Below are 16,241 nucleotides of genomic sequence, written 5' to 3' on the forward strand. Positions count from 1 at the left end.
AAAATAATTAGAGTAATTTGTCCAAATAATATCCGCGCATAGCGCGGGTCCGTATCTAGTATATATTAAAATAGAAATCATGACTTCTTTCATGTGTGATTTTTTAATTTAGACCATCACTTAAAAATCTTATCAAATGTATTTTATTAAGACTAATAATACATAAGATCTTTAAAATATTTTAACCATAATATCTTTTGATATTTTTTCATTTTAAATATAAATATATTTATTTTAAAATTCTAACAAATCAGTTTTAAAAGATTTGTACAAGATCTTCATTTTCAAAATTATATTTAAATATTTTCACTAATTTTGAAATTAGTTTGAAACATTATTATATGTTAATATATTAAGCTATCGTTTATCAAATGAAAAATTAAAAATTCTTTAATATTTTATCTATTATATAATCATAATCAATCATATTAAAAAAATTATTATATTGAGCTAAATATAATAAAATTATACTAAATTTATAAATTTATATATTTTATTTTCGTAAGTATAGAATATTTATGTTCAAAAATGAAATCTAATATGTTGGTAAGATGAGTTAACTTTAGCAAACTATATAATAGATGTATAAAAATTAACATGTATTGTTTTTAAGCTAATAATATAAAATCTTTGCAACTACTTTAATCATAATATATTTTTATTTTAAACATAATACATATTTATATATTATATTTTAAAAATTCTAATAAATCTGTGTAAAAATATTTTAACAATAACTTAATGTGTTTTAAGTTATCGTTTATAAAATGAAAAATAAATAAATTATGTCCTATTATATCTACTTTATAGTCATGATCATGTACAATTATTATACTTAAATAAATATGGTAAAAGTATATTAAATTGATAAATTTATAAGTTTTATTTTCATAAATATAAATTATATATTAAAACATAAGTCACAATCTTGATTCATGTATGATTTTTTAAAAAATAGACCTAATGGACATGTTCCTAGAAAGTCATGTTACATTTAATTTCTAATCTTATCATTTAAATTTTGGACCTACCAAATTTTTTTATTGGGCTATCAATAATTTGATTTAAAGAATAAATGATCCATTGGATTTATAGATATTATAAATTAAATAGATATAATTTAATGTTATAATACAATACCTTTATATGTTAAATATTTAAATATTTGTCGATGTTAACTTTTAAAATTATAAAGATTTTTTTTGTAAATAACAAAAATCATATTATCTAACAATGATTAATCTTTACTAACTTAAACCAATGAAAACAAATTTTAAACTATATAGTTTATTTTAAAAATTAAACAAAAACTAAATGTTTAATTATTTACTCAATAATATAAATCTATGAAGCAAAAGTTTTAATTTTTTAAAAACTTTCTAAATTTGTGAAATGTTACAATATTTTTGAATATGACAATAAAACAATATTTTGCTAATCTTTATATATATAGTTACAATTTTAATAATGAAATAATAATCCGAATATATATATATATATATAAGAAGATACAAATACATGTGAAAGTTTAAAACAATCTATTCAATGAAAAAAATATACCATAAACTTATTATGTTTTAAAAATTGATAGACACATATATTATAATATATACCAATTTAGAATTGAAAATAAAATATTTATATAAAAATAAATAAAAACAAAAATCCGCGCGGTTGCGCGGATCGAGATCTAGTTTTAAGTTAAACACCAAAAGGACGTCATTCCTATATAATTGATTCAAAATAAATAAAGAGAAATTGCACCGTATAACAAACAAAAAAATTATAATTCACCATCTAACTAAAAAATAAGTTGACCATGATATTCAACATATTTTCTATCTTATTTGCCAAAATATCCTCTTAGAGTCACCGATGCAACCGTTTTGTGTTTTTTTTTCTCTTTCCTTCCATTAATTTTTTTCTCCTCTCAAATTTTTGATTCTCGCAAACATATTTTTGATTTTTTTTATTATGGTTTTGCTTTTGTAAGCAAAACTGGAAATATGATTGCATCAGGCTGATTTCAACTATTATTCAGATCTAGTGGTGGTGAGGGTTAACGATGATGAACTGGATGCAGATCAACTGATCAGAAAAAGAATAAGAGATGAAGAAGATAGCTTGCCAACAATATATGGTAGTAAGTAATAATGACAGTGAGCTGGCGAATGAGTGTCATTACTTCTGAAAAGAGAAGTAGATGAGTTCATAGACTATACTATATTGGGTATAAAAAAACTATAGTATAGTATATTTTGTTTAGTACTGTAACTTTCTATGTAAAGTTACTATACTATTTAATATACAGTATTATGTTTTCACGTATTTGTATATTATTTCCTTTAAATTAAACAATCGGTTTTGTTTCTCTTCTATGTCATTTTTTGTATTTTCTTGGGATATAAAATTTGTTTTGTTCTAATGCTAGAAGATGTTATGTTTGAATGTTAGGAACATGTGTAGTTCGAAGATGTTATTTTCATCAACAAATGCTCTTATTTCTTTTTATACTATTTTACGTATGATGCTCAACTAACGTAAATAGAACATATATTTATATACTATTTTATATAAGATCCATACTAGGTATTATTTATTGAACAAGTAAATGAGATTTCAAATGTAATTTATAGATTGTATTTGGGTTTACAGGATCCTACCTAGGGTTTAGATTTACTAAGTAGGGGTTTGGGTATAGGAGGGTTCGGTGGTTCATTCTTTACGTATGTTGTGTTACATCTATATCATATTTGCATTATCTATAGGATTATGTTCTATTTGAAGTTAATTACTATACTGTATATTTGTTTTCCATTATGTTTGACAAGTGTGTTGTCTTTTTCTGCATGTGGTAAATAAATTGGTGACGTTACCTTCTGCTGATGATTTGATGGTAAATAGTTTATAGGCCACTCATGTCCATACCATGGAATTTAAGCACGTGATTTGGTGAAAATGGAATACTTGTATCAACTAATTTCCACATATTTTTACTGAATACCGTGAAACTGTATGCGATTATTAGAACTGTAGCGTGTCTTATGTAAAATATCTTCTAGTAAATAGTATGCAGCTATACATGTATATACCATCTGAAACACTGAAGAGATGACTATACCATGTGAAACACATACGTCATCCCGCTTCGCTCTACGTGACCGGAAACTTGTACTTAAAAAGGGCAAAAACCGAACATTTATTGGGCTAATTGTCATCGACTTAATTATGTCAAAATCACCGGTATATTCTTCATTTCCCTTTGTGTTTTGTATATACACCAAATTCTCCCATAAATAAAACTGGTTCAGTTCTAAACTAAACTAAATCAATTTATTAATATATGACGGCCATCATCAGCACACATATCAAAATAAAGGTTTCGGTTATATATTAATTGACCACATTTCAATAGTTTATGTTTAAGATCTAAATTTGTATTAGTTCTTGATATTTTTAAACTTGATCTAAGATTTTAAACGTTTGTGTATAAAAAGTCAGCAAGTGACAAGTTTATGAAGAAATTGGTCGTTTTCCCCCATGGTGGCTACCGAAACTTTAGAGTTTTTTTTTTAATTTCACTAGAGTAAATAATGCATTTTAATGGTAACTAATTAGTTTATGTTTTATTAAAATAAAATATTGCATTTTGTTATATTATTAGATCTATAATGGTTTGGGCCTCTCCGGGTTAACGGCGTGACATTAGAATTTTCGTACTAATGAGAAGTGATGTAGTGGGGTGGTCATGCTTCAAAAATATGTTGATGTGTTCTCGGTGGGAGCTCACATCTTGTTTTGAAAACGTCAATCTAAATTTTTGCTAAGATTTCTCCAGCTGTGGGAAAATCAGTCGGTTGGAGGATGCGACCCAGGTCAATCTATCCACTGATTCCAAAACGATGAAGCCAACAAATTATGTTTGCTCTTTTTATCTCTACGCTTCTTTTTCGTTTTCTCAAATTTTGGCGTCTCTCCTTCGTGTTAAATGATAGTGGTTGTCTTTCTAATTGTTTTTTTTTTGTATTTAGATCAGATCGTTCAATTCATTGTTGAAAACTGATTTCTCATTTTAATTTGGGGCTTATCAGCGCTAGGTTTCCATTTGTCAATATGCATCGGTTTTAGGTTTTACACTATTCCAATCTGGTTTGGTGATGATATGATTTTTCCAGTTATTTTTTACTTTATTCCAGCTGATACTTTTCTTTTATTTTTCAAAAAATAGGAAGCTCTTAAAAAACGTTATAGTATATATTATTTACATTAACATAACTATATTATCATAAATAGAAGATTATGTATATATCGTTTAAATAGTTTGGTTTTGAACATTTAGGAAACTTAGGTAAGTAGATGTGTTTGCTCTAATTATAACTAGATTTTCATCCGCGCAACCGTGCGGATGTTTGTTTTCACTTTTCTATACATAAATTATTGTTTTAAAACATAAGTGGTATATATTTTTAACGTTAATCATATACTAAAATGTTTATATAAATATTTCAAATGCAATAATTTTATAATTTACATGTTATAATTAATCAATTGTCTAAAACCGTATGTATTTTTTACTTCTTATTATATATTTATCTTATTGTATTTGCATTTGGTTATTAAGAAAATTAATATATTCATGAGAAAACATATTTGAAAATTATTTTGTATTTAATTTATGCTAAATTCTGACCCGCCTTTCAAAGCTAGATTTCTTTTTACCAATATTTTTTTATGCTTATTCATTTTTAATATATTATTGTATATACAAAAGTCGAAGATATGTTGTATTATATAGTTTGCTAATTTTTAGCCATTCTATCATCATATTGTATTTTTAAAATAAATAGTTTATATTTATGAAAAATAAAATTTATAAATTTATCAATTGAATATAATTTTATCATATTTATTTAAGTATAATAATTATATTTTAACATGATCATGACTATAAAGTAGATAAAATAGGATATAATTTATTTATTTTTCATTTTATAAACGATAACTTAAATATATTAAATTATTGTTAAAATATTTTTTACACAGATTTATTACAATTTCTAAAATATAATATATAAATATATATTATATTTAAAATGAAAATATATTATGATTAAAGTAGTTACAAAGATGTTATATTATTAGCTTTAAAGAAATACATGTTAATTTTTATACATGTATTATATAGTTTGCTAATGTTAACCCATCTTACCAACGTATTTAATTTTATTTTTGAAAATAAATATTTTATACTTAAGAAAATAAAATATATAAATTTAATAAAATTTTATTATATTTAGCTCAATATAATAATTTTCTTTTAATATGATTAATTATGATTATATAATAGATAAAATAATATATAATTTTTTATTTTTCATTTTATAAACGACAACTGAATACACTAATGTATAATAATATTTCAAACTAATTTCAAAATTAGTGAAAATATTTAAATATAATTTCGAAAATAAAGTCTTGTAAAAATCTTTCAAAACAGATTTTTTGAATTTTAAAATAATTATATTTATATTTAAAATGAAAAGATATCAAAAGATATTATGATGAAAATATTTTAAAGATTCTATGTATTATTAGTATTAATAAAATACCTTTAATAAGATTTCTAAGTGATGGTCTAAATTAAAAAAATCACACATGAAAGAAGTGATGACTTATATTTTAATATATAAGATAAGACAGTTTTATCTATAATGAAGGTTAAAAAATTATTTGAAAATATAGTGGCAAAAATCTGGTAATACCACGTTAAGTTAATGTTAAATTAAGGTTAAAAATTGGACAAGGCTTTGGAAAGGTCCGGTTTTCTGTGTCTCATGTGTAATGGGCCAAAAATATGCATCTCGACCCAATTGAAAATATTTGGATCGGTCCAGTATTCGTATAGGTTTTAGCCTTGGACATGTAATCCGGTTTTGCTCGGCATTATCTTTATTCCCTAGAAGCAAGATCAGCTGATAATACATTTTTGATACGCAGAGCCCTGGACTAAAGTCCATAAAGCTATAGCTTTAGGCGCCAAAATATGTATAATAGTTAAGGGCGCCAAATAATACCAGTCAGTTATCTTTGGTCGGGTGGTTTGAAATTTTCTACTTATATTTCAAGGACGCAGGTTCGAATCTGTAGTTTTACTCTCTTTTTTGTCTTACTATAAATGAAAGAATCTGATCTCTAGTTTTACTCTTTTTTTTTCTTACTATAAATGAAAGAATCTGATTCATTTAGTGAAAGTTTTAGTGATAGTTAAATAAATAAAACAAATCAACTTAAAAACAAAACAAAAGTCTAGTTTCCTTTTCTAATCAGTGTCGTTTACTCCCAATTATTTTGTCTGTATTTTGTAAACCTATACGAACAGATATGAAATTTATTGTTTTTTAAAGCCTATGAAATTTACTAGATAAAAAACAAATTGGTGTAGTATGAACCAAAGATATTCTCTGGACTCTGGTAACTTGTAAAATAAAGAAACACTTTTAAAATTACTATTTTAGCAATATAATAGATCAATCTATTAGGTTTTTAACGAAATTTCAGCATCCTACAAAGAATAATTTTGGTTTTTGTTTAGTTTAGAAAAATGTAAATAAAATTTTTCTTTATTAAAGGTCATCATTTTTGTAATGCGCTTTAGGCGTCCGGAAACTCCAGACCGGCACTGTTGATACGTTTGATATTTTTGAATCAACTCCATGTGATTATTTAATGCTTTTTATGAATAGAAGCAGATTGTAAAACATGCGATGAGAACTAAACATAACGTTATTAAGCATAGAAACATAAAGCCCTCACAAACCAAGAAAAATCTCCCAGAGGGTCAGTTTTCTATAGAATCACAAACTCAATAATAAGAAGTCCTTCTCTTATTCAATCAATCACAAATCATAAAGTCACACTATATGCATCACAATATGCATTCATATATATAGGGACTAACAATTTCTTATTCCCATTATATTTCCTAATCCTTAAGATAAACACAACATAGAAAATGAAACTTTCATCACAAGTATTATTCAAGCTTATCCAACATTCTCCCTCTTAAGCTTGATGCCATCTTCACTCACATCTTGTACTCCAATAAGCTTTCTCATTTCCTTAAACTTTATTCTTCCAAGCGACTTTGTAAGGATATCAGCTTTCTGTTCACTACCCGGGACATGTTCAACTTCGACTTGTTCTTTTTCGACACACTCTCTTATGAAATGAAACCTCCTGTGTATGTGTTTACTTCTTCCATGGAACACTGGGTTCTTTGTAAGTGCAAAAGCAGACTTGTTATCAACCATGATGACCACCGGTTTACTTTCGCTTCCAACGGCTTCACTTAGCAACTCCTGAAGCCAGATAGCCTGCTTTGCTGCCTCAGTTGCAGCCATAAATTCAGCCTCGCATGACGACAAAGCTACTATCTCCTGCTTCGTTGAGCTCCATGTAATGGGACTCTCCCCAAGATAGAATATGTGTCCTGAAGTGCTTTTGCCGTCGTCTGTGTCCACATTGTGGGAGCTGTCACTATAACCTACCAGCTTAGCTCCACTTTGTCGTGAGTAGTGAAGCCCAAGAGAACAAGTTCCTCGTAGATACCTAAGGATCTGTTTCATAGCTGCTGCATGAGAGGCTTTAGGTTCGTGCATATATCTGCTCAAAACCCCAACGCTATATGATAAATCTGGTCGCGTATGTAGCAGGTAGCGTAGGCACCCAATGCTCCGACGATACTCTTTTGCATCAGCCTTCTCCTCCTTAGGAGCTTTGGAGAACATCGCATTTAACTCCAATGGTACGTGAGTCGGATTGCATGAGCTCATGCCAGTTTCTTCGAGTATTTTGCGAGCATACCTATCTTGTTTGAGTAAGATTCCTCCTTCATATTGTATAACCTCAATACCCAAATAGTATGTCAACCTTCCGAGGTCACTCATCTCAAACTTTGTAGCCATCTCTCGTTTGAATTCAAGTATCACATCAAGGGAGGTACCAGTAACCAGCAGGTCATCAACATAGACCACCACGACAAGAAATTCTCGACTTTCTTCCTTCCGATAGAGCGAGGGCTCTTTCGAGCATCTTGTGAACCGCAAGCTGCGCAATATCTCATTAAGCTTTATATTCCAAGCTCTTGGTGCTTGTCGTAGACCGTAGAGAGCTTTCTTAAGCTTGTAAACCTTGTGTTCTTGTCTATCAACGATGAAACCCTCTGGTTGAGTAACATAAACCTCTTCCTTTAGTTCTCCGTGCAAGAAAGCGGTTTTTACATCAAGGTGGTGTATTTTCCAACCGTGTGATCCAGCCAAAGCAATGATCATCCTAATAGTTTCAATGCGAGCCACCGGAGCAAATACTTCTTCATAATCCACACCATGCCGTTGAACGTAACCTTTGGCTACTAATCGTGCCTTATACTTACTTATTGTTCCATTAGCATTACGTTTGATCTTGAACATCCACTTAAGGCCGATAGGTTTGATTCCTGTAGGTAGTTCCACGAGATCCCAAGTTTTATTTTTTTCAATAGATACGATCTCATCTTTGCAAGCATCAACCCAAACTTTTAGTTCCTTAGCATCGCTGAAACTCCATGGTTCCTCATTTATGATCATCAACAACTGCTCACCCTCAAGTTCTGCGAGCAGAACATAGTCATCGAGGTAGGTTGGTTTGTTAGAAACCCTCGTTGATCGTCTTGGCTGAAAGTCGTTTTCATCGCCACCCCCAACTTGATTTTCATCATCATGATTATCAAGAGCTTCATGATAATCATTATTGTCGTGATTATCATCATCTGTATCAGATGAAGCTTCGAGTTCATGATCATCTTGGCCCAAGCCTTTCACGGTGAGCTCAAAGCCCTCATTATCGAGTCTCGTTGTCACACTTTTATCACTCCATCTCCATCGCATTGCTTCTTCGAACACAACATCACGACTTATGACAATTCTCAAGCTCAGGGGATCAAGTAGTCGGTATGCTTTAGACCCCGGCTCTGTTCCGAGATGGACCAGAACTCTGGATCTATCGTCGAGCTTCTTTCTTCCAACCGTTTCTGTCCTTGCGTAGCACACGCACCCGAACACTCTTAGGTGAGACAGGTTTGGTTTTCTTCCTTTCATCACTTCGTACGGAGTTTGTCCTTCCAAGGACCTCGTTGTAACCCTATTAATCAGATAGGTTGCATGTCGTATGGCTTCTCCCCAGAGATGATTCGGCATGTCCATATGTTTTAGGATACTTCTAGTCATCTCCAAGAGTGTTCGATTGCGTCGCTCAACTACACCGTTTTGCTGAGGTGAATATGGTGCAGTCATATGTCGCTTAACACCATGTTTCTCGCAGTAGGTTTGGAATTCGTTGGATGTGAACTCACCCCCCCTATCTGTTCGAAAACACTTTAACTTAGTATGTGTTTCTTGCTCCACAAGGTTCTTGAAGCGGTTAAATTTCTCAAAGGCTTCACTTTTGACTTTTAATAGTACTGTCCACATATAGCGAGAGTGATCGTCAATAAGAACAAAGACGTATCTGTTGAGTGCTGGTGTCGTCGGGGAGATAGGTCCACAAAGATCCGCATGTACGAGTTCAAGAAGTGATGAAGCTCGATAGCTCGTTGCTTGTGGGAACGGTTTTCGTGTTTGTTTCCCGCGCAGACAAGATACACAAGCTTCTGTGTCGCGTTTGATGTTCGGTAATCCCTCGACATACTCCTTGCTAGCCATCATTCTCATTGTATCTTTGTTGATATGTCCCAAGCGCGCATGCCATAAGTTTCCGTCTCCAAGGCTCTTAACCTGAAGACACTGCTGCATTTTATCAACCTGTAGTGTAACCTTATATAATCGATTCTTTGTCCTTGTAGTCTTGATCATCAACTGTCCTTCATGATCGAATAAAGTTAGAACGTCTTCTTTCATTCGAACTTCACAACCCACTTCAGTAGCTTGACCCAAGCTAACAATATTACTTCGAAGAGCCGGTATGTAGTAGACGTTATTTAACATCTTTTTCACGCCTCCTTTGTTGATAAATCGAATGGAACCTTTACCCATTATGTCAATCCTGGAATCATCGCCAAAACGTACTTTCCCAGTGATAGTGTCATCTAGTTCGCAGAAGAACATACGATTACCACTCATGTGGTTACTGGCTCCATTATCAAGATACCACACATCTATCGTATCTGTATCAGCTTCAAACTTCTTTGGATCTACCTTCTTCTCGTTTAAGTAAACTACTTCATTCATCATGAGGGTATCCGCTTCGTGTGTATCATCATCTTTCTTCTCTACAGTTTCTTGAAGCTTTAGAGCTTTATCGGGACAGTCTGTGGCGTAATGTCCAGTTTTATCACACTTAAAGCAAGTGATATGAGAGAGATCTCCACCACGTCCTTGTCTATACGCTTCTCGTTGTTGTAGGAATGTTGTGCGACCGCGGCCTCTTCCTCTCCAGTTTGATCGACCGCTGCGTCCTCGACCACGGTTATTGTAGCCGCAAGTTTCGCCGCTTGAGTCTGAGTTAGCATATATTAGCTTCCCGGAGCTATCATCGGTTTCTTCCTCCTCTTCAGTGACTCTTTCTTCGTACGCCTTAAGTCGTCCTACAATGTCCTCAAAGCTCGTTGAGTTAAGGTCAAGAACTTGCTCAAGCGAAGCTACAATATGAATAAATTTTTTTCTTGGCAAGCTCTTTAAGAATTTCTTAACAAGCTTTGGTTCTTCTATCATCTCTCCCAAAGAAGCAGATTTAGAGGAAATTTCGGATATCTTGCCAACGAAGGTATCGATTGTATCTTCATCTTTCATCTTGAGTCTATCGAAATCCGCCATCAAAGTTGGTAACCTAGCTTCTTTTACCCTCTCAGCTCCAACATATCGTGCCTTTTTCGCATCCCATACTGCCTTTGCTGTATCTAAGTCGTCTACTTGTAAGATCAAGGCCTCCGGTATGGACTGAAATAGGTATGCGATGGCCATGTTATTCTTCTTTTCATCCTTAGCTCCAGGTTCTATAGCTTCCCAAACTTCACTAACTTTAAGCGCTATCTTCATTCTCATGGACCAGACCGTGTAGTTCGAGGAAGTTAGCATCGGAAATTTGATGGTGGCTGGGCCGGTTTCTTTGGTCGTCGCGATATCTTCTTTGACGTCGGCCATGGCTGTGTAAGATTGTTGAGGTGCTTATTATGCTCTGATACCAAATATAGAATCACAAACTCAATAATAAGAAGTCTTTCTCTTATTCAATCAATCACAAATCATAAAGTCACACTATATGCATCACAATATGCATTCATATATATAGGGACTAACAATTTCCTATTCCCATTATATTTCCTAATCCTTAAGATAAACACAACATAGAAAAGGAAACTTTCATCACAAGTATTATTCAAGCTTATCCAACATTTTCTTCAGCCAATTTATCTCCGAGGGAGAGATCGTTCGCTTCCTCTTGATCAGTCTTTGCCTTTGTTGCATCTTCTTTGACCTCGTTATTTTTCATCTGAGAATTTGAGGGACATAAACACTTTTTAAAAACTTTTATATTTTTTACCCACAGTTTGGGGCCTATATATATAAAAAAAACTTACGAATTTTTTGTCGGCCAATATTAATGTCTCAGCCCGGCCTTCATTCTTCATCACCTGAGCTAATCTCTCAGCTACACTCAGCCTAGCCCCAGGAGACACACCGTTCTTTCCAATGATTGATTCAAGAACTGCCTCTGCCAAAAACTTATTCTCGATCGCTGTGTTTCCTCTTTTAGGAATGCCATCATCACTCGAAAACGCAACCTGCAAACATTTTAGTTCACACCAAAGAGATGTCATAAAGCTTTCAAAGCTATCATGTTTGTACTACGATCCAACTTAATATTATTATCTTATTTTTTCCAACTTAATATTATTGCATCGCACATTACATTTGCCTCTGACATTTGCTATACTCAAAAGGTATGATTCTATTTGAAAAACAAACCCATATCATAACATGAAAACGTAACGCAAGTCAACGTTATAAAAAGTTAAGAAGGCATCAAGTACCGTAAGAGAGCCTTTAGGGGAGATAGCGAAGAGGATGAAAGCACCAGGAGGGAACTTTTTGGGCTTGAAGATTTCCAGGAATCTTTTCACAGCTTGACCCCTAGAATAGTGCCGAGATGGACCAAATGCTTTTGCACAAGGGCCAAAAGAAATTTAAAAATTTTAGTTAGAGTTGGTTCCAAAATAATTTTAGTTAGAGTTTAAGTTTTAAAAAAAATAGATTTAGTTTTTTTTTTTACAAATTACTTTTAGTGATCTTGTTAAAACGAAGTTTTGCACTGGGAGGAGGACCACAGCTTATGTCAGAGTTTGAGTTTATCCCTAACGATTCCCAAATTGCCTCACAGTTCTCTGTTACTTTCTCCGAATATTGCTGTCCCGTTAACGGCAGTTTCATCGTCACCTTAATGAATTTCTCAAAAGAACCTAATTAAGAGCAAAACAATCATAAAAACTGTAAGATAATGTGTTTCCCTTATACACCACAAAATATATACCATCAAAAATATAGAATTAATTGTTTATAAAAAATCAGAAATCTCCTTATATCTGCAAAATGTCTAAACAAAAACTGAGAATACAATGTAAAATATTATCAAAAATCTATAAAAAATAAACAAAAAGTTAATTAATTTAGACGGTCAAAAGAAAGTAGAAACCCTTTGACTTAAAACACTTTTAAATAACGTGTCAGTAAAGTAAGTGGTGTGAGGAAGCACCTGTGACGATATGACGGAAGAAATTGACGGATTCCGTTAACTCCTCTGTCGTTTTGCATCCCCAACCGAAAGAGGTAAGGCTCCCTACGGCGTTAGGATCTAGGTAAACTCCGATGACGGTGGAGATCACAAACTCTCCTTGGATATCCAAACCTTGCACACCTGCGTACGTTAGCAATAACACATAAAATAAAATAAATAAACGGAGGAGGAAAGTGCTTTTAAGTATTTTCGAACCTGCGCCAGCGAGGAAGAGTCGATTGGAGGAAGCCGGTGAGATGACGGACGGTGGAAAGTTAACGGAATCAACTTGAAGATTCGTGACGGAGGGTAACGGTGACTGAACGCCGGAAGAAATGATGATTTGATCAAACATGACTTTGGGGTTTAGGTTTGAATGTTTTGATGATGATGATGTTTGATGATAATAATGAAAAAGCTTTCTCGGGTTGGGTGATTATAAAGAGAGAGGTAGATAGCCAAAAAAAGTTAGGTTAGGATTACAAGTGTTAGTTAGCATGTGGCGTTACGCGCTTCTGTCCCTTAAATGTTTGAATGGAAGATCAGTATGGTGGTCAAAACTTTAGAGCTCATTTCACACGGGTCTTGTTAATGCGGTTTATTAGTAACCAATTAGTTTATGTTTTATTAGTTTTGTAAAATAAAGAGTAATATATTCCCCTTGTTTCTAGGCATCCCCAGACAAAGCAGTGGCATCACGGTTTCTAGGTCAGATTAAATGTCTTTGTTCACGATGTTCAAGCTATTAACCTTGTCTGTTGCTTAGTTTGCTTTCTTGTTGTTGTGTTTTGTTTTACAGATGTTACTTTGCACAACATGTCAATACGATGCTCTGATTGGAGCACACCCTTTTCATGTTGATGATAGATGCATCCGAGTGACTATTCACCATTGTCCATTGTTTTCTTATTCAGCACGTTCTGTTTATTGTATGGTCTGTCTGATTTCTAATGCTTTTTGTTCTGTAAGATGAAGTACTTGACTTCATGTCTGTATGTTCCCTGAATCAAATTCATTACCAGATTAATAGCTTAGGTTTTAAGACACTACTCGTCTTTTTTTTTTAAGAGTAAATAATCTCAAATGTTATTTTTCCATCTACATTTTCCAATGTACATAGACTTTAGACACAAGCACAATGCAACACACAAGTCTCTCAGCCTCAAAGTCTCAGCTTGAAACACGCCCAAGTGACATCCATGATGTAGAAGAAGATGAAGCAAGTATTGGAATTCCATGGAACAGATCAGAGATGTAATTCTCCAAGTTATCTGGCTTGAACCTCACCAGCATCTCAATGTTCCTCTCTTGACCAAGCATTGGTAAGTACTTGTTGTAAAACTCTCTGTACTCTGGTACAAGTTTCTTTGCTATCGAAACCTTCAGCTCATCCCTAAGCTTAGCATCTGGCACAACTCGTGATGATTGTTTCATGTATGCTTCCTCAAACGCCGAGTGAAACCTTCTGAAGTATATTTTGGCCTCCTCTGGTGATAGCTCTGTTGGTTCCTCGGGTAGTGACATGTATACATAGGACCATGCTGATATCTCATAGTTAGCAGCGTAAGCGCTGAGTTTATCGTCGTGCTTAGTGATCCAATCTTCTCCAAGGAGGGGTCTGAGGTGATCAGACGAACGTACCGTTTCAATGATGAAGTGAAGGTTGTTTGCAATGAAGAGGTAGGATAGTGAAACATCCTTGTAATGTTCTGCTTTGGTGTCTAGCTTGCATAGCAAGACAAGGATGAGCCAAGCGAAATGGACCGAGAGGGCATGATTGTGCTCTTCCTCTTCTAACATTATGACGTAAGACTCAAGTAACCTAGTGTTTCTTGGTAGTGGATGGTCTGTAAGGATTTCAGACAAGACAGAGCTGTGTTCAGACAAGGAAGAGATGAAACTCATTGTTGATCTTGTCAGCTTATGGATCCCTCCTCCAGGTGTAAGAGCTTTGGTTGAATCTCTATGAACCGTTGATTCAAAGTCAGTGAGAGCATTATGGATTGAAACCTTTAGCTTCTGAAGTGACATGAGCGCCTGAGACTTCACACCAGCTACCGAATCATAGTGGAAGATCATCTGTATGTCTTGCCAGAGATTAGAGATGGCAGCTTGGAGATCCATTAAAGAGAAGATCCTCTCATGAGACTTCTTCTCTTTAGCTACAAACTCAGGGAACTTGAATAGGTTAGTGGCTGCTTCGTTTGCTATCTCGTAGAAGCATGACTCTCTCGTTGAGTTGGAAGCAGAGAAGACATGATCACATAGAAGCTTCTCTCCACGGAAGAGAGTAATGACGCCAATCTTTGCAGCTTTGATCCAGTTCTTGATCATATGGTCGAGCGTGACCCAGTCTGTTCTGTGAAGCCTTGAGCTTTTGTAAGTTTCTATCCCAAGCAAGCTCAGCCCTTCATCTACTATAGATTTTCTGATCCTCTTGTAGATCTTTATACACTCTTTACCATATCCGCAACTGATCATACACTCTGCTATAGCCTTTAGGTCAGACATCACCACAGCTGAAGCTTTCTCAACTTTAGTGATGGACTCATTAGCTTTCTTCATCTCATCGTCATCATCTTCATCATAATCATCTTCAAACTCGGAGTTGGTTGACGTTGAGGGTTGACCGGAGACTGATTCAGGATCAAGCTTGTCTCTGTTGGAAGATAATATCTGGAAAAACTCTTTTTCAAGCCTTGTCATGGCGATTTGCATTAGGGTTTGTGCTAGGGCAAGCTTTGGAGATTGAGAGTCTTGCGAGACAAGGAAGTGCATAGCTTTGCGCAAGTCACGGACGCATTTGATGAACTCCTTGGCTTCTTTTCTGCTGTGGTTGAACAGAGAGACGATCTTGGTGAAGGAAGGCGTGTTAGGGTCCCATTTCTTGATTATGGCTTCTGCTCTCGCTATGGCTTCGTCCATGGTGGACTGAGTGAAGACCTGGTGAAGAGGAGAAGCTGGGGAGGAGGTGAATGAGTGAGGAGATGAAGGAAGAGACTTGGGGGATGAGGAAGAGAAGAAAGAAAACTTTGACTTTTGCTCCATCGAAGATGAGAGATCTGTGTTCTGTTCTTCTTGAATGTTTGATGGTGTTAACTTGGCTTATACTCTTCTATTTTATGAGAAAGATATGTTTTTTTAACAGTTATATAGAGAGAGAAATTGGTCTTGAGCTGAGGATTTGCTTACCTGTGAATTTAGACTTAGACCAAAGAGAACCATTGACTTTGATGTATAAGTAAGCCTTAATTTTAGATTAGATCATTACAGGACAGGTAAAAAATAAATAAAATGTTTTTGCTTAACACGTCTAAGGACTAAAAGTGTTTGACTATTTCATCTTGTCAGATTATAACTAATAAATTGTACATAATATTTAAAATTGTTTAATTGACTTGTTATTGCATCACTCGTTGTCTTGATTAGTAAATTAT

At 33.7% G+C, this 16,241-nt stretch overlaps 2 protein-coding genes across 3 annotated transcripts; both read right to left on the reverse strand.

The window, feature by feature from the left end:
- Positions 1-6,729: 6,729 nt before the first annotated feature.
- Positions 6,730-13,263, reverse strand: LOC106310545 (chalcone--flavonone isomerase-like). 2 transcript variants are annotated; one of them, XM_013747777.1, is made up of 7 exons: positions 13,021-13,263; positions 12,784-12,945; positions 12,311-12,490; positions 12,065-12,192; positions 11,612-11,815; positions 11,427-11,523; positions 6,730-6,843 (listed from the first exon to the last, which is right to left on the reverse strand). In XM_013747777.1, the coding sequence occupies exons 1-7, from the start codon at positions 13,157-13,159 to the stop codon at positions 6,839-6,841; spliced, it is 915 nt and encodes a 304-aa protein (XP_013603231.1). In that variant the 5' UTR covers positions 13,160-13,263; the 3' UTR covers positions 6,730-6,838. The 2 variants fall into 2 exon arrangements, with proteins under 2 accessions (XP_013603231.1, XP_013603230.1); XM_013747776.1 differs by lacking the exon at positions 6,730-6,843 and having other exon boundaries at positions 11,291-11,523.
- A 711-nt stretch (positions 13,264-13,974) lies between these two features.
- On the reverse strand, positions 13,975-15,909 carry LOC106310585 (exocyst complex component EXO70B1-like). Its single transcript, XM_013747815.1, has one exon. The coding sequence runs from the start codon at positions 15,850-15,852 to the stop codon at positions 13,975-13,977; it is 1,878 nt and encodes a 625-aa protein (XP_013603269.1). The 5' UTR covers positions 15,853-15,909.
- Between the last annotated feature and the right edge of the window lie 332 nt (positions 15,910-16,241).

The sequence above is a fragment of the Brassica oleracea genome, chromosome C8 (genome assembly GCF_000695525.1).
Source record: "Brassica oleracea var. oleracea cultivar TO1000 chromosome C8, BOL, whole genome shotgun sequence".
Lineage (NCBI taxonomy): Eukaryota > Viridiplantae > Streptophyta > Magnoliopsida > Brassicales > Brassicaceae > Brassica > Brassica oleracea.